The sequence below is a fragment of the Pleurodeles waltl genome, chromosome 1_1, assembly GCF_031143425.1.
Source record: "Pleurodeles waltl isolate 20211129_DDA chromosome 1_1, aPleWal1.hap1.20221129, whole genome shotgun sequence".
NCBI classification, from domain to species: domain Eukaryota; kingdom Metazoa; phylum Chordata; class Amphibia; order Caudata; family Salamandridae; genus Pleurodeles; species Pleurodeles waltl.
The window spans coordinates 432108387-432132351 of record NC_090436.1 but is presented as its reverse complement, the minus strand read 5'-3'; the positions used below and the strand labels follow the sequence as shown (position 1 = coordinate 432132351).

General features: G+C 44.4%; 1 protein-coding gene across 1 annotated transcript in view; it reads right to left on the bottom strand.

Annotated features, from left to right (window-relative positions):
- MRPS27 (mitochondrial ribosomal protein S27) overlaps window positions 1–23965 on the bottom strand; it is a 260540-nt gene that overhangs the window by 76624 nt on the left and 159951 nt on the right. The window contains exons 5-6 of the mRNA XM_069224131.1: window positions 23067–23181; window positions 20779–20857 (exon numbers count right to left, since the gene is read on the bottom strand). Of these exons, the coding sequence (XP_069080232.1) occupies window positions 20779–20857; window positions 23067–23181 (194 nt within the window). The remainder of the gene's footprint in view (window positions 1–20778; window positions 20858–23066; window positions 23182–23965) is intronic.

The following is a 23965-nucleotide window of genomic DNA, read 5'->3' as shown; positions in this document are numbered from 1 at the left end:
GACCTGGTTTTCGATCTGCACATCACGACCAGCATTGCAAACATGGGAAGCACGTATATTGGGTATGTTCCCTAGGGCTAAGAAATATAAAGCAACCTTTAGGTTTCTAGGCTTAAGTATTTTCATGGCTAAGTGCCTTATTACCAGAATGTGGAAGTCTCCCGAGCCCCCCTCACTTGAGGCGTGGACACAGTCCTTTCTTGTGTGCGCACAGGCATGACATTGTGGAGAGAGGATAACATGGGATTGCGCAAGTACCCATTAGCTTCCAGCTGGGATGCGATGCTATCTGATCTTAGAGTGCTGATGCACAAGGTGGACGGAGATACCCCAGATTCGTGAGCTGCACTTCGGTGCTATTGTGGTTTAGATGAATGTCCCATACTCTGCCCGGGGCCCTATCACCCGGCTTCATTCTCTGCCACGATCCAGGTGGGTCACACTTGGTCCACGTTTGTCGCTGTGCTGTGGGGGCGCCTGGTTGGATAGGGCAAGCCAGGATGTGGGGGAGGGGAGGGTAATTGCTGGGATTTGAAGGTACGGGCTTCAGTTGCTGTTGTTATTAATAGAATCTTTTGTTCTTGAAAACAATGAATCTTTTCTCCCTTATTGCAACGATATGAATGACTACTCATTATGGGGCCTATCTGGTCTGCCTGCCATTCTGCATTGCTAAATATCCAGTTGGTTGTGGATACATGTAGGTCATCCGGTATCCACATGTTTCTTTGGCTGCCTTACATGCCAAACTTGTTGCTAACTGATTAATGTACCTTTGGGATATTGCCTGTTTTGATTTATATTGACTGTACTCTGGACCGCATCCCTGACTAGTTTTGCTGCAGAATTTGTATACTGATTGAAACTATCTTAAACCTAGTGGTCGGGGCGTGGCCAAACACACCAACGTGGTGGTCACACTTCAGGTGTGCTTCCAATCCCCCACCCCCATGATCCATCAAAATAATTAGCCACCCAAGCTTCAAAATTCCCTGTAGCCCCACAGGGGACTGTGAGAAGCCCGACTACCTCGTGCTTATGGCTCCAGAAAGATGCACCTGCCGACCTATAACTTGTTGGCTGACTGACTCCCAACGGATCCAACATGGCAGATGGGACGATTTAGCGGCGCTCTGATGCCATGCGTGCAGGAAGAACAGTGTGGATGAGGACGTGTAGGCTGGAAACCTCCTGATTATACAGGGGCCTGAAACATGACTGGGGCAGTTCACTGCCCCGGTGCCGCAGCACCCAAAAAAAAAACGGTGAGTGCGAGGCAAAAAAACCCTGCCTCCCCGTCCTGAGGCCTGGGGCCCAGAGCGCTGGAGAGTGAATCGGCTCAAAGCACTCGGAAGAGAGCAACTGGCCTGGGGAGACACGGCCCAAGGAAGGACACTCGTTCTCACGTGGCTGAGGACACAGGCTTTGGGTTGCCTGAAGCCCTTGATCAGCTCCGCAGAGGGAGCAGTGTGGGGGCCCACACTGTGATGACAGTGCCCCCCTTCTGCTGAGCAGCAAGCAGTGGACCCGTTGGTGATCACATTGCCACTAATATACAAGGCCGGACAGAGACGTCTCTGCTGGGGGAGACTGCCCTAGACCTGGGGTGATCAGAGGAAGGGCCCCATGGCAGTGGAGACGCCAGATGTACCTGCTGGTTGTGAGGGACGCCACAGAGTGGAGAAAGCCCCCACTCCTTCTGCTTCAGAACTGCACAGTTCACAGTGCATAGCAGCACTTAGCACCTGTAATCTGAGGGGGTTGGGGAAGCGAGCGGTCCCCCGGGCACAAAGGCCACAAGAAATCACATTTTGGAAAGGACCCAACCCCTCCAAAGAACGATCCCCACAATCCTGATATCAATACCCATGCACAGAGGGCACATGCTGAACCCAGCGAGAAGCAGCTGAGTCGAAGACCAGGAGATATCCCCATGAGGGGGTGACCTCCTTGGCCGCCACGTACTTACCCCTAAAGGTGCTAGGCGATCCACCCACCAAGATACCTGAAGCATAGACACTCAACCTGAAGCTGGAACAACATTCAGCAGACTTAGCAGCTGGAGAGGTAACAACAAGTGGCACGTACACCAGTACCCCCTTGAAAATAGCAGCCACAATGGGCCAAGATAAACCACTCAGATTGACCACTGCACATACACGGATGAATCAAAACACCACCAACAATGTGATTACAGCCACCAGTGATTCCTCAGGAGAAAAAACACCAGTCCCTGCCAATGAACTCAATACTATCCTTCAAGCTATACATTCCTCTCAACTAGCACTGGAAACAAAAATAGACGAAGTACAAGAGGACGTGGCCCTGCTTCAACAGGATCTCCGAAACATCTTAGCCAGAATCACTGACGCCGAGTCCCGAATCACGATGGTGGAAGATGAAGTAGCTACCTTAAAACCCAAGTGACAAACCTACTGACCGAAACAACGGAACTCCACTGCCTGGCAGAAGACACAGAGGGTTGCTCGAAGCGCAACAATATACTTGGGTTGGGAGTGCCCGAAGGGACGGAGGCGCAGCAATCCGCAGACTTTCTGGAAGCATGGATAAAAAGTTGGATGCCACCTGAACACCTAGCGACTTGGTTTGCGGTCGAACAAGGCCTCTGAGCCTTAAACCCAAAACCACCTCTGAGACACATGATAGTCTGCTTTTTAAACTACAGGAGTCAAAGACACTATACTCCGCAAAGCCCATAATCATCCAGACTCCGCTGCAAAGGTACCAAAGTCCTTCTATTCCCTGACTACACGCGTGAGGTCCAACAACGAAGAAGGTCTTACACAGAGGTTAAGCAAAAGCTGAGGGTGATGGGCCTCCAATACAGTCTCCTCTTTCCTGCAAAACTCCGAGTGCTCCATGCAAATAAGACCCACTTCTTTGACTCACCAGCCTTGGGCTGGCAATGGCTCACCGAGAAACAACCATGCCGAAACGCGGAGCACACCAATATGCATCTCAAATGAACCACAAACTGTTGCTACAGGCACAAAACCCAAGCTTCAGGGCCACAGAACTTGATCTCTGGGATGACGCTGGGGCCTCAACAATGATTCCTCCTTGCAGTCTCCACTGGGACAACAGGTCTCCTTGTCACTGTTGGGGGGGGGGGGGCAAGAAGTTTAGGTGAGAAAACCGACCAAGTATCAGACAAAGAGGGACTTACAGATTCACCCCCTCGGGAGGTGGACCATAATACAGACTGAGTTTTCACGCAGCCCTGTGATCTAACTATATACTTACATCGATGGCTACTAATTTTCCTTCATGCGGAAGGGATCCACTAATCCCACCCCCTGATTTAGCTTAGTGCTTACTGTTGTTGGTTTAGTTTTTTCTATCATTTTTATGTTGCAACAGGGCAACAGATGTTTCTATGAGGGAAGTATGGGGTGGGGTGGGAGTTGGGAGAAGGGATTTAGTATGTTTACCGGTGTTTGGGAAAAGTTTAATACTGTCTTTTGTATGACCTGCTAGGACACAGTTGCATAGAAATGTACTACTTATGCACCTTGAAGCAGGCATACCGACACACGCATTGGAAACTGCAAACCACAGAGAGTAACCCCCACCATTCTCTGTCCCCAGGTGATGCTGCAATTACCAAGAACTTCACAGTGGCAACCGTTAGGGTCCTGTCTTGGAATGTGAAGGCCAGTTGGACAAGGTGAAGCATACAGCAGTGCTAAAATCTGCACACCAACACTCTCCAGATGTCCTACTATTGCAGCAGATTCACTTAATGGGCCACAACTGCCAGTTCTGGACACGTAGGGGCTATGGCAGGGTTTACAATGCAGGGCACACTAGAGGTTCTAGGTGGGTGTCTATTTTACTGCAGAAGTCCTGTCGATGATCTCCCATATGGTAAGTGAACCGCAAGGACGATTCTTAATCCTGACTGGTACATTAGGGGGACACACCATTTATCTAGTAACTGTCTAGATACCGCCAGTGGCCCTACAGTCTTTCCTTCAGATTCTTTCAGAACACCTCCTATATATGCCCCAGAGGCTCACTTTATTAGGGAGAGACTTTAATGCAGTTCTAACGCCGGAGGTGGAAGCGTCTGGCCCCCCACTGCAACCCACCGCACAAACGCCCAATATCTCTCTGATTTCTATAACTCACTGGGATTGTGCAATGTCTGGCGGACTTGGCATATGCAACACTTACAATACACGCATACATGCTCACCACACTCAATCACGCATAGACCTGATCTTTATACCCACACTGGACTTCCGAGGTCTCAACCAAATACAAGTTTTGCGAGAGGAATCTCCGATCATGCCCCCCTGCTACTGAGTCCACGTCCCCCAAGAGACGGACTACGGCTTTGTGGCACCTCAACGCCTGGTTTCTACAAGACAAAGCATATGCAGCAGCACTCAGGGCAGAAATCCAACACTATGTTAGTGGTAATAAAGGCTCGGTTTCATCTCCTGGAATCTTGTGGGCAGCTGGTAAAGTGACGATACGAGGCTTTGCCAAGATCTGTCTTCGAACGCTCGAGCGGGCGCATTCACTCCCGTCTGGAGGCTCGCGCCCTTCAACTGGAGACTGGGGCTGTGGGGGCACATGGGGAGATCACGACTCAAGAGCTTGAATTAGTCAGACAAGAAATACGCCACCACTCCCTAGAAACGGCTACGCATGTCTAGATGGCCACAACAGCTAAGATGTATGGCTGGGGGAATAAAAATGGTAACTCTTGTACTGATTAGCTTTCCATCACCAAACCCTAAGGATTATACCTGAAATCATAGGCTGGGAAGGTAATACATTCTGCACGATCCCGACAACAGTGCAAACTTTTGCCCAGTATTACCGTAGCCTATACGCAGCCCCGAACATTGAAGACACAGAGCCTCCTATGCAGTTCTTAGAGGGATTATCTCTCCCCAGGCTTCCCTGACTTGAAACAAAAATAATAGACGAACCCCTGTCAACTGTAGATATATCAACAGCACTAGCTACAATGCCTTCGGGGGAAACCCCGGGCCTTTATGATTTTTCAACAGAATATTACAAAGCCTTCAAAGATCTTCTAGTGCCAAAGTCACCGGCATTATATGCGTAAGTGGAGAACAGCAGAGTCTTCCCACCCAAGATAGATACAGCACCACTGTGTTAATTCCAAAGGCACAACCTCCCCTACCTCCTGCTCAGCCTAGCGCCCTCTCTCTGTTCTAGATGATGAATATTTATTTTATTAGTTAATTAAAACCATAAAACATTCCTTCCAAATAAATTACGCAAAACATTCGTAGTCCAATGAAACATTAATAGTGCAATAATACAAGACATAATTAGTGCATTGGGCAGGTTAACCCCACTTAGCTCTGACTACCAGTATAAGACTTAATTACAAGGATAATTAAAAACATACCTACATGGAGTAACCGCTCTGCCACTTTCCACCCTGTTTTTTCACAGTAGGCAGGTCCCATGTTTCGTAGTAAAAATGATTCAGCACCCCTGGCGTGGTTCCTGTCCACTAGTTTTTGGCGAGGTGATTAGGGAGATAAACATTTCCAGAAATTGGACGCGTCTAATATTCAGTATGGTGTTACTTGGGTTAAGGGCTTCAATTAGAGCTTGTCTACATGATCTGACCCCTAATTCACTTAGTTCTTTCTTCAGTATTTTTCTTCTTTTCATGGCCAAAGCTGGACAAATAAATACCACGTGGGTGTCTACCGCCAGATGACATAGGCGGCATTCCTGGCTGTGTATTTGCGACACCTTCTTCCATTTTGGCCTGAGGGATAGCTTTGGCATATCGCCCAGCCTTAGCTTTAGAAAGCGTTGTTAAATTTTTAGTGAGTTGGGGGCAACCAATAATGGTGATTCTTTAAATACTTTATATGAATTAAGAACCAACCAGCCATGGGGCCTTTTAGCCAGTTCTTCCCTATCTTCTAGCCAGCTGTGTAATTTACTTGTTTTGTTCACTACTTTATTAAAAGCCAGGCTAGGGAGTGACTGATCCCATACATCAACTCCATTCAGATGGGTTAGGCTTTTTTCCAGATAGTTTTTGTATTTACTATTGCCTCTTTCCAAATTAATTTCCTGCCACACTAAGTTAGCCAATGTCCTTTTGGGGCATGACACAATTTGTAGCAACATTTGATATATGCCGCAGGTCGAGCCAGTGAGTACTTGACCAGCATAAATGCCAGTCTGAACTGGGATGGGGCAGCATATCCCGGTAGCCGGAAGACAGGTTTATATGCCTTTATCAGAAGTTTGTCCAGGAGAACTTCCTCATTCCCCCTCATTCTTTCAGTCCCTTAAGCAAGAGTTGGAAGTAATTTTGCTCTCATTATAGCTGTCGGTGGATTCAAAGTGTGGCCACGAAAGGTATCTGCAAGCGTACCAAAAGCATGATTGAGTGCTTGTGCCTTATTTTTTATTGCTTCTTTTTGGGACACATAGTTGCCTCTTGCATCTATCATAATTCTTAGGTATCTGTACGAGGTTACTTTCTCTGTGGTCTTCCCATCCAGATACCACTTGCATTGGCTAGAGGGTCTGCGGTTAAGGGCACTCTTCTTGGTTTTACTTTGATTTATTTCTAATTCATTTATTCTAGCAGATCCTTCTAGATTATTTAGCAGTTTATGCATGCCAATTCTAATATTACTAAGAAATATCAGGTCATCTGCGTATAGTATGTTGGATAATTGTTGACAACCAAGAAAGGGGGAGTGGGCTGACTGATTATTTAACTTGGTAGAAAGGTCTGCTATGCACAGACTGAAAAGATTTGGTGCCAAAATACAGCCTTGTTTTAATCCAACTGTTGTTTTAACTGCCTTAGATAGATGTGAACCTTCCCCAAGTTTAACCTTCACCTACGTATCAGAATAAATTAATTGAATGGCATTTAAAATGGTTGCTGGCAGCCCCCATTGCTGTAGTTTTGCCCACAGTTTACAGTTGGGGACACAATCAAAGGCAGCTTTAAAATCAACATAACACAGGTATGTGGGGGTCCCAGTTGCCTTGGCTCTGTTCATAATCAGTCCCAGTGCCATAAGGTTCATTAACATTCCCTGGTTCCGGGTAAATCCACTTTGATTTCTTGGAAGTATGTTATTATCTGCAATCCATGCCCCTAAATGTTGCAGCAGGCATACCGAAAAACACTTGAGGTCAACGTCCAGGAGGTCGGGGAGGTCAGGAATTAGTCTATAATTGCTTGGAGAGGCATCCTTCCCTCCCTTATATGTGGGGTGGATTATTGAGCCCTTCTGTCACAATCCCAGCTGTAAGCACATGATTGAACATTGCAACCAGGAAATCAGCCCATCTTTTTATTCCTTGTTTAAACACAGCTTGCGGTAGACCATTGGACCCAGGCGCGCAATCAGTTCGCGACCTCCCAATGATTTTTATTATCCCTAACGCTGCCATTGTCAAGGTATTCAAGGTGTGGGGTTTCCAAGTGTTGGACTCCCCCTGAGTTAGCACTGTTTCTCCAGTGGGCAGCTCCCTTAGATGTGACTTGAGGTGATGCACCCAAGCTTCCTCTGTTATATGGGCATTGTTAGCTGCTTTTGGACCCTTTTCAAAGTAATTCATTAATTTCCAGAATCTTTTTTGAGTCTGATGATTTTGACGCATAAAGTAGCTTGGCCCAAAACGTTTCCTGCTGCTGTTTTTAAAAAGACCATATTTCTTTTTTTAGGAGTTTCCTTTGCTCTCGCAAGACACTCAGTAGTGTTCCGTTCTCTGGGAATTTGCGCAGTTACCTCAGTAGCATACCTACCACTGCTTTCCTCCTGCAAACAGGCTGTGGTATATGTATGCAGTTGTGATGGTTCAGTTGTGCTCCCTTATTTGTATTTCCCAAAGGACCTTGGATTGTAAGGTCCTTGACGAAGTTCTCCCAGACCATTGTCAAATTTGTGGTGTCCGTGGCCATGGATTCTAGCCTCAACAGTGCCTCTTCTCCTTGACTTTTGATGGAGTTGGATGACCATTTCAATCGTTTGAGGTTTTCAGTGCGGATCTTCCCTTTCAGGGAGACCACTTTCTCCAGCTTACGCAGTGTGGAACGTATCCTAATTGCCTGCGGTTTATAGTCGCTTTCTACACGGTCCAAAATTCTGAAGTCTTCCACCAACGTGTACATTGCAGGATTGACCAGAGTGTAGTCTAAATGTGATACCTTTTGTCCGGAGGATCTTGCCCATGCTGGCGGGATGTCAGCCTGGTTCCGACCATCTACTGCAAAAAGGCTGACAGACTCACACATGTGTATTAACTTCTCCCCTATCTTATCTTTCTTACTGTTCACTGGGAGAGTTTGTCCAGGCACCGCTGCTACAGTTTGAATGTGGTCCTCACCAGGGTTATGGAATAAGTAGAGATTAAAATCACCCGAAATCTGGCAATGTGCCGGGTGTACTATACTTTTTATGTACACCACATTCTTTATTAGGTTATTAACTTCAACTCATTTCTTTCTTGGATTAATATATATATTAATTAGAATCAGTGGCTCATGTATGTTTTTTCCCCTGCCATCTAGCCTGACTAGTTGAAACGGTAGATCTTCCTCTTTAAGCTCTGAAGTCTTGGCGAGGACACTTGTGCTGACATAAGTTACTAGCCCTACCTGCTCTGCTAGTTTTCGTGGCCGGTTTAAGAAATTCCGTGTATCAAATTAGGGGTATGGACTCCTTGGCCCAGGACTGCTGTATCAATATGATGTCAAATGAGCTGAAGAACTGGATTATTGCTGGATTCTCCAATTTTGCCTGTAGGCCTTCTAGATTCCATGAGCAGATGTTTAGTACCCCTTGTGGGAGTTGTTCCTTTACCATTCAGCATTTACCAGCCACTACTGAGGATAATGCCAGTGGTAGTCACCTCCAGTTGGACTGTGATTTCTGCCTTTGATACTAGTCTCTTTCTACGTTCTTCCTTCCATATTTGAACTCTTAAAGGGGAGCTGCTGCCCTTTCGCTAGTCTTTCCTTCAGTGGATTCGCTTAGATTAAAGGTAGCGTGTGCTCCACGCAGGACTGACCATGCACCTTTGGACTTGGAGTGATAATTTTGTGATAACAGGTGCGGATATCTCTCACCTTGATACGTAACCAGCTCAATACCCTAGGTTCTCAAATGTTCCTTCCTCTCCATGATTTGTTTAGGTAGATCAGGCGCTGAAAAGTTAACAAGCGTTGGGTCAGTAAGCTGGCTGCCTCTTGCTTGGATACATTATATAGCTGCAATGTCTTCAGTGGGCACATGTTGGAGGTCTGAAAGTGCTTTTATGAGTTTTAAGATGGTATAAAGGTTGAGTACATCTGAGGTGGATCTTGAGTTAAATTCCGGGATCCAAAGCAGCTGATGGTTCAGCACGTGACTGCTCATGCGTTGTTGCATTGACCAGTTTCGGTCCTGTGTAGTAGGTTGTTCATTACTCACGCTGCTTGCGTTGGTCGGTCTTAGCGGGTTAGTCTCTCCTCTTACATTGTTTTTTGGTATTACAGTCTGCTGACCCCTAAAGGTACTTGCTCTTTCCTCTGTGGGGCCGCTGGCTCATGTGGATTGATGGTATTCTAACTGAGTCCCCAATATCGGAGTGGTGACTTCTAAGTGGGGGGCATTCTTTGTTGCTACGTTTGAGTTAACATTTGAGTTGACATGGGGAGTACTATCCTCATTTTCCCTTCCACTTAGGGCAGTCCTCTTTTCTTAATTCAATAGGGGTAATCTCAGTGGCCTTTGTGGTAATTATATGGATAGACCAGGCCGACTTCTTGCCCTTTCCTGCACATTTTCCTTCTCTTTTTGCTGTTTTACGGGTTTTGGGATTCTCAGAATTCCCGGAATTGATAGCAGCTAGTAAGTGTGCTAGTGCCTCAGAGACCTCCATGCTGAAATTTGCCGTTACATTACCTTCTGCAGAATCCCTTTTATCTGCTGCGATCAAGGATGGGGCCCCTTGGGTGGGTATGGGAACTGCCCTCTATTTTCTCCATGAAGGGAGCATATGTCAGCAGCGTGGGTAGCAGGTTGACGTGTGTGCATTCCTCTTTGTGGGCGGTGCAACCTTCTATTTAGTATTACTTCCACAATTAGCGGCAGTTGGGATAATCTATCTACCACCTTTTTGAATTTTTTAGCATGGGCCCTTGTTATCAGAGCTTTTAGTTCTTCTAGCTTGCCGTCTATTTCGGAGACAAATACCACCAGTGTGTTTAACAGATCGACCTGGATGTTCATTTATTAAGAGTGAAACATTTAGTGCCATTACTGTTGCCTGCATTGAGTTCAGGATTGCAGCCCACATTTCATTCCCACTGGTTACCGCCGGGGTTGTGAATTAACCTTGTGGTCACCCCTTTGACCTCCCTTACTTGTTCTTACATTGAATATTTATTTCTGTGAGACATGCTCTTCTTCTGCCATCCTATCTGCGGCAACCGGTTTTGTCTCTGGAGGCTCCTGCTCATTGCCTCCAGATCCATATGTCGGGAAGGAGTAGAGCTCAGGGCTGAAGCTCATTAAGCCATCTTGGGGGGACCCTTGTTCTAAGATTTCAGCGGTTGCTACCATCTCTGAGTCAGGAATGGATAGGTTAACCGTGCTGGACGTCCGGTGGGGATTGCTAGTATCTATACATATGTTTCTCATGAGTTTTGCTTGCTTGGGGGTATCTCATGATTTTTGCTTGCTTGGGGGTATGAAGGGCTCCTAACTCGGGGATTGAGTCCACGGGGCCATAGACGAAACGTCTCCCACCGAAGGTTGCTTCGCCATAATAACTATTGTGAAAGGGGAGGTGGAGGCGGTGACTCTTCCCTGGCCTTCTTTCCATGACCTCCTTTGGTTGTGGTTAGTGAGTCCCACTTACTTTCACCATTGATGCTTGTAACAGCATAGTAGTCAGTTATCTTACGGTAATTGAGTGCAACATCATACTTTGCTCCCTCCTCCTGTGGAGTCTCATTTTCCCATGAACGGTCTCTTTCCTGCTCTTTTTTTCCATGCTGTTATTTTGCTCTGCCGGGCTCCTGCCAGATTTATTGATCGTGCCCTGTGCGCTGAATGGGCTGAGGCGGTTTGAGTCACTGCTCACTCTCCTTTTTGCGGTTGCCTCATCAGAGGCCTGATCTCTTTTCCTTTTCTCTTAGTTTGATTGGTGGCATTGTTAATGGCATTGTTTTGTGCTTTGCCTGACCTCATGCTCCTTTTTCCTAGTTAATTAGTTTGTCTGGTGAATGGGCAATATAATCCACTCTGGGGGCCTTCAGCTGTCCAGCCGTGTACCATAAGTTAGTTTATACTAATATTCTGTTCTTGTTCACTTCAAATTTATTCAAGTCTGCTCTCCAGTTGTTAGGTTATACACCAAATATTTGAAATTGTTAGGTATTTCTCTTAATTTATATATCTGACTATGCCTGTCGTGGCATGTTCATATTCTGGTGTCCCAAGAGAGCTGAGATGGGAGTGAAGTCGGGAGGGCAAGAGGGGCTTGCTAGCTGCCCTGCAAACCACATCCGGACCTAGCGGGACTGCTTCCGCCTGGGGGCTGCAGCTCGCACTATGCGATAGCCAGCTACGGCTATCGCGCTTGCTTCACCTGACCACTCGGATGGCTAATGCCAGTGCAGCGCTGAAGGCTATGCTGGTATGGACTCTGATACTGGTGCTGACAGAGCAGGCAATGGCAATGGTGGTACTGGTAATGAGGGCTGGGGGCAGATGGCTGAAACAAATGTCTTTTTACAGTTCTCCGCTGTGAAGTTTGAAGTTGGTTTTAAAGTTTATTTTGGGGTTATTCCCTGCTTTTTGCCCACCGTACCTCTCCACTTCTGTGGTGTACACCGTACAACCGTGCCTCTGTACCTTAGTGCCTCGCCACCCTGCTATGTGCCGCTGCTCCGGGCCGCTGGGCCATCTCGAGCTTCCAGACGACTCTCTCCAGATGGCTAAGCCCTACACGGCTGCTCGGGACGCCACTCCTCGCTGGGCCATGATCACAGCGGCTACCGGTCCTTCCAACAGTCCTTCCTACCGGACTCGACTCACGGGCACGGACCTCTGAGGGGAGGGGAGTGTCCACCTGGACCGCTGGTGAGGACGCCCAGGACATTTATGCTGTTGGAATGCTGTCAACTTAGTAGGTGTAGCAAGTGCTGTAAATCTCTGGACACGTGTTTCTGGGTTCAGCCCTTCATCAGCAGAGAGCAGCTTTGTCTGTGGGTTTGCTGTTCCGACGAACATCAGCACCTTTCTGTGACCTGGATAATGCATAGCAGAATTCTCAAAATGTCAGTCGAGCACCGTTTTCTTTGCAGCGCAATCACACCTAAGGAAACACGTTGATACTATCTTCTGATTGCGAAATTAAGATACTTGGCATCATTCTGGCATTGCGGCTCTGGCGGGTTCTCCCCATCCTAATACACCTGGATCAGTGTGGCTTTATGCCGGCATGCAGCACAAGTCATTGTCTCCGATGCCTGCATGTGACCCTGGCCCATCGAGACCGACTCAGGACTGATCTGGCACTCCTCTTTCTTGATTTCGAGAAAGCCTTTTATTCGGTTGGCTGGGGTTACCTGAGGTCAGTGCTGGAGCACGCAGGCTTGGGACTGCAGTTCCTGGGGCTCATACAGGCCCTATACTCCAACCCTACAGCCAGAGTTCAGATTAGCGGGACCCTCTCAGATGCCTTCCCCATCAGGAGGGGAACGAGACAAGGATGCCAGTCACCTCTCTTTTTTGCCCTTGCAATTTAACCCTTAGCACATATGATCCGCACAGATGAACATGTCCAGGGGTGAACAGGGGCGGAGGAGGGGAGGATCGAATTGCCTTATACGCAGATGATGTCCTCCTATGTCTGGCTACCTCAGCTGAGTTGGGCCCTTGCTGCCTGGGGAGGCATGGGGCCTTTACCTGAATCCCTCCAAATCTGTGCTGATGCCCCTGACACCCACGAGAGACTGCGTTGATTGGCAGGACCCCATACCCCTCCACAGACTCCGCATCAAATACCTGGGCGACACTGCTACCAGAACTCATCTGGAACCTTAATGACAAATGGCATTCTCTCCCACTGAACGTGTTGGGCTGCATCACTTTTTAAAATGATGATCCTGCCACGCTTTTTGTATGTTTCTCAAAACACCCCGCTCATCATACCACCAGGCATCGTTGTGACCACAGGAGCGCATAGACACTAAATGATTGTGGCGTGGCCCCTAGTCCTGCCTGGCCCTAAAGACCTGCCAACGTAATCCATATGAAGGGGGCTTGGGGATGTCAAATCTATTTCTCTACTATTTAGCCTCCAGTTTAGTGGCAGTGCATGACTGGTTTAATGGAGGATAGTCAGACCCAGCCTATCGTTTAGAGCTATCGCTGATGGGCTTTTCCCAAATCTTAAACATGCTATATGGATCTCCTAACCCTCGGACACTGTCACCATCACCAGCCTCGCAATGTCCTTGTGGAGATTCGCACTAAGGCAGTCCCGTTGGGCAAACATGCTAACTAAACAAACTCCCCTGTGGCACGGTACCTGGATTGGAGACTCTGCGAAGCGCCAGAACTTTTTGAAATGGGACCCAGTAGGATTATCGTTACTGGGAGATGTAAGGACAGAAACACACATGAAATCCTTCCAGAAACTTTGAAAGGAACACACGCTTGCACCCACACAACTCTATAAGTACTTACAATCGCGAAGTGCCCTCTTGGCATGGGTCCCATGCACTGACCTGCTACCAGATTTTTGTCCCTTAGAAGCTAAGCTCCTGATAGGCTCCCTAGGGAAAGAGAAAACATCCCAGATTTACCGTACACTCCTTGCAAACACCCGCTTACCCTAGACCGCCTCTGAGCCCGCTAGGAAGACTGGGTGGGCCTCTCGAGGAGGACAACTGGAGAGACGCCCTGATGGCAACTAAAACTCTTACTATATCTTCCCGACTGAGGTTGATTTAGACCTACTACTTACATTGCGTGTATCTAACACCACAAAGACTGCGGGTCTAGTCCCTGAGCGAAGTTGCCCCCACTGCAGTTTCTCACCAGCTGACTTATCACGTGACCTGGGTCTGTCCCCAAATCCATAACTACTAGTCAGTTATTACAACGGAGCTTACCGAGATACTGGGGTGGGAGGTTCCCTTGTCCATCCTGGTGGTCCTGCTCGGGGGTCCAGGAAGGTGTGGGAGCACGATACCTGAAAAATCTTTTCTGGGCACAGCTCTGCTAATTGCCAAACGTGATATTGCAACACAGTGGAAGAACCCAGTTGCCCCGGGAGTGGTGCAGTGGCGCAGAGAGTGGTTGACTTGTACTCCAAACAAGAAAAAGCAGTTCATGAGGCTAGAGTTTGCCCTATGAAACATGGTTGGGTGTGGGGTAAATGGTTGAATGAGAAAATGGGGAACTGAGATACGGAGGTGGAATGTTCTCGCATGACTGCACCGCGGACTGATGTTACAAAGTATGCTTCTTGATTACTTGTTCAATGTAACTATTGTGAGCTTATGTTTTGAATGCAACTCCTGTGTCCTGTTTTTTCAGATGTAAAATTCAATAAAATTGGTAATAAAAAAAAAAAATAGTGGAAAGAGAACAACTAAAATTTACCACAGAATCATTACTGGAGCAATGTTGGTCTTTGATTCATGGTTTAGGTGACACTGAGCCAGCACCAATAGACAAAAAGATGACAGATGAACATGATTCGACCCATATATAAGGCCACTGTCAGACATTATCTAACTCACTGGCCTCTCGGGTTGAGCTCTCCACCATCCAAAATAAAGACAGTACAATGCCTTAGAAACATATTACATAGTTATTTTAAGTCTGAATCTAGAATTAACAAACTAATTCAGACAAACTTCCGAATTATAGTCTGAAAAAAACACCATGGTGCTCATGCCTCTTTAAAAACAGTCACACCGTTTTGGAGAAGTGTGAAATGTGGATCATGGTTTTGCTTTGTATGTGTGCCTCAGTAATAACTTCCTGGCAGAAAGGAGTGTTTACAGAAAAATGTGCCACATTAATTGCAGAATGTATTCACAGATGAGAAGGATCAACAGCATTCAAGGTAAAGGAATACCGCAGCTGTTGTTATTGCTGTTGGAACACCAGGATGTATTTCTGCATGGAGGAATGTATTAGACTGCGAAAACACATGAATTAGGGTGACACCAGTTCATGTAATTCCTCTCTGCAGCGCATTAGGCAAATCAGGGCTCACCTAGGTAGCTAGTGAAGGTTCTGTAACGACGTCATATCACATTTTGAGGACGCTGGTTAAAAAAATAAATCACATACTTGATTGAGTATATGGACAAATACTTTTCTGTGATGTTCTGCTCACTAATATCTTTGACCCGTATGACACGTAGGCACACAAATGTACAAAAAAGTATGGGGGAATGTTAAGTTTGATCCTTTAAAGTTTTCAATGATGGCCAGGGAAGGGGTAGAGAAAGATGTATAAGGAGGTACAAAATATGGGGTTTTACACTCAAATCCCCACAGGACATTCAGTTAAGAATAAAGCAATAACTGCTTGGCAGATTTACCTCAAATCTGGGCCAGACAGACCAATGGGCCCAACTCACAAACCTGTCCCGGTTTTCATAAAGCCATCAAGTGTTTTTTTAAATATTCACAAATGGATTTTGAATTCTATTTTGACAACTAGGTTTGTGAGCTCGTAACCTGAGCTCTAGACACCAGTTGCTGAATTGTAACCTAGACTGCAATTACAACTAGGCTTTCCTGTTTTCAGTTTCTACTTGTGAATTCTGGTGTTTATTTTCAATGTTTTGTAATGTAAAAATCAGTGGTTACCTTTGCTAGCTCCTACAAAATAGTGTTTTTACAGTGCTTATAAATAAATATGCTTCTATTTGCTTCAGCCCCTTGCTCCGTCCCCTTCTAAACTATTCCTTTCATCTCCCTGCCTGTATATTTCCCCAAATACCCAAATCCCTCTTCTCAGCAGTCAAGTCCCACGTCATGAGAAGGGTGTGCATAGAAGGAGATATGTGTACCTCATTAACATTTGATTGTACCAGGTAAAAACATAAATGGTGGACATTTGGCACACCTTACTTCTAGTTTCCTCTGACAAATGGCAATGGTTAGGCAACAATTTTCGACTTAGAACATGAGAAAAATATTGTGGGGTATTCAGTGGCTGCAAACCAGTGTCATACTACATGTTCTTTGCCTCAAGACACCAAGAACAACTTGGGCTAATAAACGTTTTATCATTGTCTGATCTGGGCCTGTCCCTCCCCAAAGTAACCACAAGGGGAGAAGTCTGATAAGGAATGAATATGTATCCCGTTAGTTATAGGGTATATGGAGATAGCAAACTGTGCTTCTGAATTAAGATGCAGCTGAGGTGGTAACCATACTTTAGGGTCTGCAGAATGCTGTGGCCATTTGGGTGCACACTTCAGGCTGTGACTGACGTTTGCTTTGCATTGTTGGGCCTTATCTGTGTGATTTTGTGTTTTTAAAAGCCAGCGCAAGGACATCTAGGCATAGATCTTCATCAAGCATGTGGGTCGGTTTTTGTTTATTTTAAAGCAGTAAGGGCACTATATTTCTTTTGGAAAGGTTTAACAATTGCACAAGGCACTTTATCTTTGTGTTCTGTGCAGCGTCAACTGTTCTAGTGCATTTTCCATTCTGGGGAAACGAACAATCACAGCTCAATATGTTTCCATTAAATCTGGTCACAATGGTTTGTGAGGGTGCTGCTGCAAAGTACCAAGCCTTGTTTCGCCATCATAAGTTTCAAGCTTCATTTTGACATGGAGGCATTAGGAATGAAAGTTGAACAAGGTGATACTGGGGTTAAGTCATGAACACATCCAACACCAGTGTTAGCACTGTTTTTGCTGAAACTGCACCGTCTGCAGGGCATAATAGGAAGCACAGAGGAGCTGCTGCCCATTCATGTTTCAGAGTACTCTATACATCTCTTAAACTAACACACAGATTCTCTGACTTAATGTATGTGTTAAAAGCAGTGTAGTTTCACCAAAACCAGAGCATGGAAACCTTCTGGCCCAGTACATGGGCACTGAAGAGGTTCGCGTTGCGGCCCCTGATACTTTTGTGTGAATCACGATGGGAACCTACCAGCAGCAGCGTCTGGGGCAATGTATAATAAAAGGACAGATTGTGAAGGCATCTGTATTCACAGTGATCTTTTTTGCCACAATCCTGAATCCTGAGTTTTCTGAGAGGAAAGCTCGGTTTCACTCGCAGTGAATGAGGATGACATTGTGGAGGCGCCACTTGCCCTAAATTGAAACTGATCACAGTTCACCTACAGACCAGCAGCTCAATATACAACACCATAAAGTAAACAGTAAGTTGAAACCATGTGAGGTATGCCATGCTCCAAAAATAGGAGTGGGAGTAGATCATGGGAGGAGTGAAGCAGGGGCCTTGCAGATGGTCACAAGGTCATACCAGGTGGCCGTCACCCTCAGAAAATCATTCATCACAGAGTGCTTAGAGGTAAGAAATACACTTATACTGTTTGGCACCAGAGGACACCAAAGCAGTAGCAGTTAGGCAAAATTCGGTGTTTTCCAGTTTCTACTGAAAAAAAATATCCCTTTTGGTGATGTTTTATCACTTTTAACAGTGTTATAATCATATTTCCTGGATCACAAGGTGGACTCCAGTTGAACACCAAAGCGCCTGGTCTGCAGGCTAAAAGGCAGTTCAAACTTATTTGAGAAAAAAAAAATATTTTTGAGGCCATGCACAGGTAAGATGGCCACACACCACCTCCACCTGCGGGTGGGCTAATTCACAAAAGGGAAAAGGAGATTTAAAATAACCCCTTTGCTCAGAAAAAACAGCATACTTGTGTAACAAAGTGTGTAATCTTATATTTGGGTCCAAAAAATAGGTATAGACATTCTTGGATTTGTTGCCATACTTTGGGTGATATAGCATTAAGCCACCCTCTATCTTCAAATGAAGCCCTTACCTTTAATTCTGCACTGATATCAATATGTACTGCATGTAAGGCACGGCCAGCAACATCCAGCTGCCATCAATATCAGTGTGCACTGATAATGCATGCATGTATGTGGCATTTATATAACAAAACCTAATTAAAAGGCATTGGAGGGATAATTACTATGGATAAAAATAGCGATGGAAAAGGGTTTTTAGATCTCTTATAAATTGGGCCTTTTAAGACTATTTTCAAAAAGCAAATTATGTCTACCCAAGTTTGATACTGGAAAGTTCTTTGCAGATCGGTGAAAGAGGAGTAGAGGAGTCTTAGCAAGCCCCATAGATAGGTTTTCCTTTTAAACTCCCACAGTGAAAATCGAAAACATATTGTTCAACAATTGTAACCAGGAATTTTGGGGAAGGTGAGTAGGTGCAAGGTAACACTGCATAGAGACTGCTGTGCATCGCTGATAGCCATATCTAGGAGAACTGGGGGTAACGGAAGTGGGCGCAGATTGCGGCTGAAGGTAACACCCCCTGCTCACGGGACACACCCGATTGGAATTTGAGGGACAGTCTTAGGGAACAGGGGTTTAGCTTTTGGACCTTCTCTTGTGTCAGGCCTTGCTATTCATAGGTCAAATGTGTATCTGTGGCATCTTTTCTTCTCTATCGGCCCTAATAGCAAATCAGTTTACCATGGGTAAGCAACAAAAAAAAAGGTTTAAGTCCTAAAACTGATTCAGAAAATAGGGGATGGTGGAACTTTACAGTCACAAAGTTCATTTATGAATGTAAAAATACTGTCAAGCAATTTGCCATGCCCAATGTGCATTGGGTGTAGGGTTTGGCCTTTTGCTCGGCCTTGCTCTCACCAGATCTACTCCTAATTCCCACTAACCATACCCGTAAGCTATGTCCAGTGATCCATGGGTGATGCGCCTGCCCTTTAGAGAGACTCCACAATTAAGGCCTTTTCCCTAAAAGCCACCAGGGTATACTCTTCTGCTTTCCTCAGTCAACCCTTGGTAAAAGTCATGGACTCAAGTCCTGTCTTTAACACCACTTCCCCAAGAGCTTAATATATTTATGCTTTAGCTATGTCCAGTACACTCTACTAGGCACAGGGTCTGGCCTTCAGACATACCCTCCACTGCCAGCTCAGCACATTAAGCATCATGTCTGAGATCATCAGCAACACATCAGGGGTTATTTTGTTACTTTGTTAACCATAAATGACTTATGTGAGTCGTATTTAGGTTCTGCATAGCAACAAAAATGTCCCATCAGCTGAAGTTGTATAGTGAAATGTCATTATATTTGTACAACTGATGCAAATCTCATATTCCATTTAAAATGTTTTTTCTGAGAACAGCTAAGGTTTTTTTGCAACATGTACTCTGGCCCTAAGTAATATCCTACAGTGTGCAGATTTTAGTGATGCACAGCGGGATCTCCGAGCAAGGCGTAGTTGGATGTTATCCCATGAGCCCTTTCAATGTACCCCAGAACCCACAGCTTACAGCATTTGTCTACGCACAGCAAAATCTGGCTCTCCGGCCTAAGACAGGGCATGGATGAAATCCATTACTGCGTGCACTACACTCAGACCATGGCTTCCCAGAGCATGATCTTCCTGCTATTATCAGTGAGTACTGAACACAGGACTTGGCTAATGGATATTTCCTCGTCATATACATACAGATTATGGTTCCAGATACAAAGTGCAGAATGTACTAGCAACACAAGACTTGATCTGCACAAAATACATGCATGGCTTGGCCACAGACCATAACCTGTGTATACGATGTACCTGCCTCACATCGTGCAAAAGACATGACTGCAAGTCCAGTCAAGGTGTATCATTACAATCCCAAGCAATTAGGTCAAGAAACGCGCGAAGGGGTGTGATATTTCTCGAAATGTACTCTTCCTGCATCAATGAAAAATCTCACAAATTCTCTAAATATATTGGGCCCCAGCAGAAAAACATGCTCTATTCAAACTGGACTCACCAATGACACTATTGGTAATGCTATACTGATGTTGCAAGTCACCCCAACTGAATGTTCTGCAGATGGTACATCAAAGTAATAAACGGTTTAATTGATGAGGTCACATGTGATGTCATAAATAATGCATCTGTGATTTTTATATAAGGTCAGAAGCATTTCATGGAGAAAAGAGGCACTTCAAGCCTGTGTCCAGAAACACAAAACTCCGAAATGTAATGGCCGATTGCGCACTATACTGAAAGGAAATGTTGCATTATATTTTTTTATTAAGATAGCGAGGAGTGCGCATGTCAATTTAAAGAATGAGGAAGCACTGAAAGAGAATAGCTAAGGTAGAATGATTCACTTGGGAAGGCTTAATGGGTCTTAATTATTCAAGAAACACATTCTCTCACTGCAAGCCGAAGAGCACAGAGCTTCATCACTTAGCCATAAATGCATGTCTGAGAAAGAAGCAGTAATAAATGATATCTTTTTCTCAGAAGGAGTACAATACTTTCAGTAAATGAGTGAATAATATTAAATGACTATTTAAATGATTATATGAGTATTTTAAACAACATTTACAGAAACTAAACTTTAATAGCCAAGCAAGAAAGACTGCAGTAGGTTAGGCACTGGCGACTATGTAATTCTGGCTGCTTTCCTAAGTAAAGGTAGGAACTAAGAAACTGGTTCTAAGCACCATTAATCTAAAGAAAAAAGTGCAGTTATGCCATAATGTGTACGTTTTTTCTTACCTTTATAAGTTTCACTCTTTATAAAAGAATCCAGTAGCAAATTGAAAGTAAAGTTATCTGGGAAAAGTCCATATTGTACCTGTAAAAGTCATTTTATAGTTAAAGGCAGTACGGATCTCTATCAACAATTACATGAAAAATATTTTCAAATAAACAGTGAATACCTCAAAATACTATGAGCATGAATTAGAGTTGGGTGGTAATAAAAACTCCTGAAACCAGGGAAGAAATCTCTAGTCAAATTTCTTCTGCCAGAAGAACATACTGGTGCAAGAAACTATGGGTCTGATTTATATGTTGATGGTAAGGATACTCCATCCCAACAGTGACAGAGTATGATTACTGCCACAATAATTGTCTGCCCAGTAGATTAAAATGTGGGCCAACCAATAGTATAACCTCTGCAGAGACTACACCGTCTGTACCATGGTTAAAACTCTCCGACGGCCTGATGGAGTAAGGGCCATCGGAGGCTGACCTCTATGTCCACCCACCTAATTTAGATGGGCGGACACACAAGTCAGTTTCGTTACCCATCACTGCCGGGAAAACATAATGTAATGTAATGTAAATTGCATTTCTACCGTGCAGCGGTTACTCCAAGGGTTATTTTATATTTTATTTAATTTTCAACAAGAAATTCCCACTTCAGGATTTTCTTTTTGAAACTAAAAAAAGAAAAAAAATAAGTTTGAAGTGTGGCTCAGTCATGTTGACGGAGCCATGCATCAAACTTAAATAAGCATTGACCTGAACCATTATAACGGTGGCTCCTGCCCAAGCTTTAGAAATGACCAACGGCTTGGCACTCAATTCTAAATTTGCTGGATTGGGACTCCGTCAGGGCTCCAGAGTAGTTTATTCCATTTCCCTGATGGAGTAAACTCTAGCCATCAATATATAAATGAGGTCCTATGTCAGTTCGTTCTCCTCCAGAACTACTATTTCGTCTACAAATAGGATTTTACATTACCAGCCAACTCTAAATCAGTCATGATGTTTGCATTTGTTGCTACCTTTCTGCATCATCATGTTGCATTACCGATGTGGTTGCTAAGTATACCAGTAAGGAGGTCATCTCTAGGTCTCTTTTGGAAAAAATATATTTTAACTTTGTATAAACTATTTTAGCTTCAAAATTGGAAGCTCCCTAGGAGGCCGTGGCATATTAGCAAACCAGACATTCTGACTCAGAAATACTGATGAGGATATCCTGCAATTTAAAAACAGTGCATGGTGCTCAAATAAAGTATCTTAAGTGTATCTATATGACATCAACTACCTAGAACCTATTTTGCTCTAAATACAGCATAACATCCTTGTTATAAATAGCGGAAAGCTAAAACGCTCACACCATTGCATTATGAAGACTATGTTGGCCTGTTGGGTAAAAATCATTTGGGATGATCAAGATGTTTAACTATTTAGTGCTGTACTTTGACTAAGTAGTACCTCTGAAACCATGGCAGAAAAGCACTATAAAATGGAACTTGCCACTGACCGGATCATTGATGTCAGCATTTGAAAACCACTGAAAATTCACACCAATACGGAATATCTTTCTGCAACTACAAAACAATGTGTCAGTGCAGTCGGTTCGCACTTCCTATACATACGTATATCGTGATAAAGGAAACAGTGCCCATATGTTGTAAGAGGTGCTGTAGCGGGTGCCACAGTGGTAAGCACCCAACCACCAAGGGTGCGGTAGTGTCAATTGGAAGATCCAAAGAAACCTGGAAATTCAACATTGTAATACCAGGGCACACCACAGAAGTCCATTCCTTCTTGTTGTAGACGTCAGAAAACCAATTTGCTGTAAGTGTAAATGTTATCAGAAGCCATTAGGACATCGTGAAAATGTTAGAGCAGAGAAAGTCAGCTTCTTTGCTCGAGAATTATATGCACATGTGAAAATTCTGATAACATTTAAATACATCTAGTCTCAGCCTTGAAAAAGTCTTGTTGACGAAACACATGTTGGCTGTTGTATTCCTGGACTCATGATGGCTGTTATCTTCATGAAGTATTTGGATGAATAAAATTGCTACCAAACACATACAACAAATTGGCTAGCTGACGTCTACAACAGGAAGGAATGGACTTTTGTGTTGTGCCCTGGTATTACAATATTGAATTTACAGAATATCTTTCGGTTTCCGTAGAGGCCACCTTACATCCGTTGCAACCAATAAATTGTGTGGGCAATATGATGCAGTTTATTGTACATTTGAATCAATTTTTAACAAACTCATCAGTGGGAATCTATTTTTCTTTAAAATCCTTACCTTATTTCGTAACACATACAATGCTTTGTCTTCAGCACCATATTTGAGACAATGTCGAATCCAGCTGTGGGTTGTCCAGTCTCTCAAGTAAAAGCAATTTGGACTATGTCGAAACCTGAAAATAGAGACAAAAGAAAACCATATGTTACAACCATTCAACTAGCAAGTAAAACAGACACAATCACGACACGCCTAAAATTATATATATATATATATAGATATATATATATCTATATATAGATATATCTATATATATAGATATAGATATATATATATATAATATTAATCAGGCAATCAAAACACAAATTATTTAAAATCACTTCTGCTAATCACACAGTATGCAGAGTAGCAGTCGCAAATGTGGAGACTCCTTTCATTGTGCAGAGGTGACTGATGGCTCGACAGTAATTCCTAAATATGTCCCCCACCATCCTGTCAAACACTAAATCAGTTCACATGTCTAACAATCTTTTGATCCCTTGTTCAACCATTGCAGCTTACGAAACCAACCCTCTAATTAGTAAGAACAAAAACAATTTCTCTTAGTCAATATTCATTCACAGCAGAACAAACTAAAGTACTGCCCCTACAACCAAGCGGAATCAGTGATTACATTTTGGAGTACTGCACGCACATTTCAATTTCTACCTACATTTTCCTGTACGTTTCTCATGCCGTAGAGTACTTTATTACGAATTTGTATTTTTAAATAAAAGGCCGGAAGGAGGTCTGCTACTAGAGACATACCAGTGAAATAACCAGCCAACTCGGAACGGTAAAGAAAAAGGTTTTTCAGAAAAAAATGTCTATTTTCGAAGTAGATGTTCAATGGTTCAAAATGTCATATTACTACCATTCACAATGAGACTTAATTGCTCGGAATTAACTGTTAAGTAAAA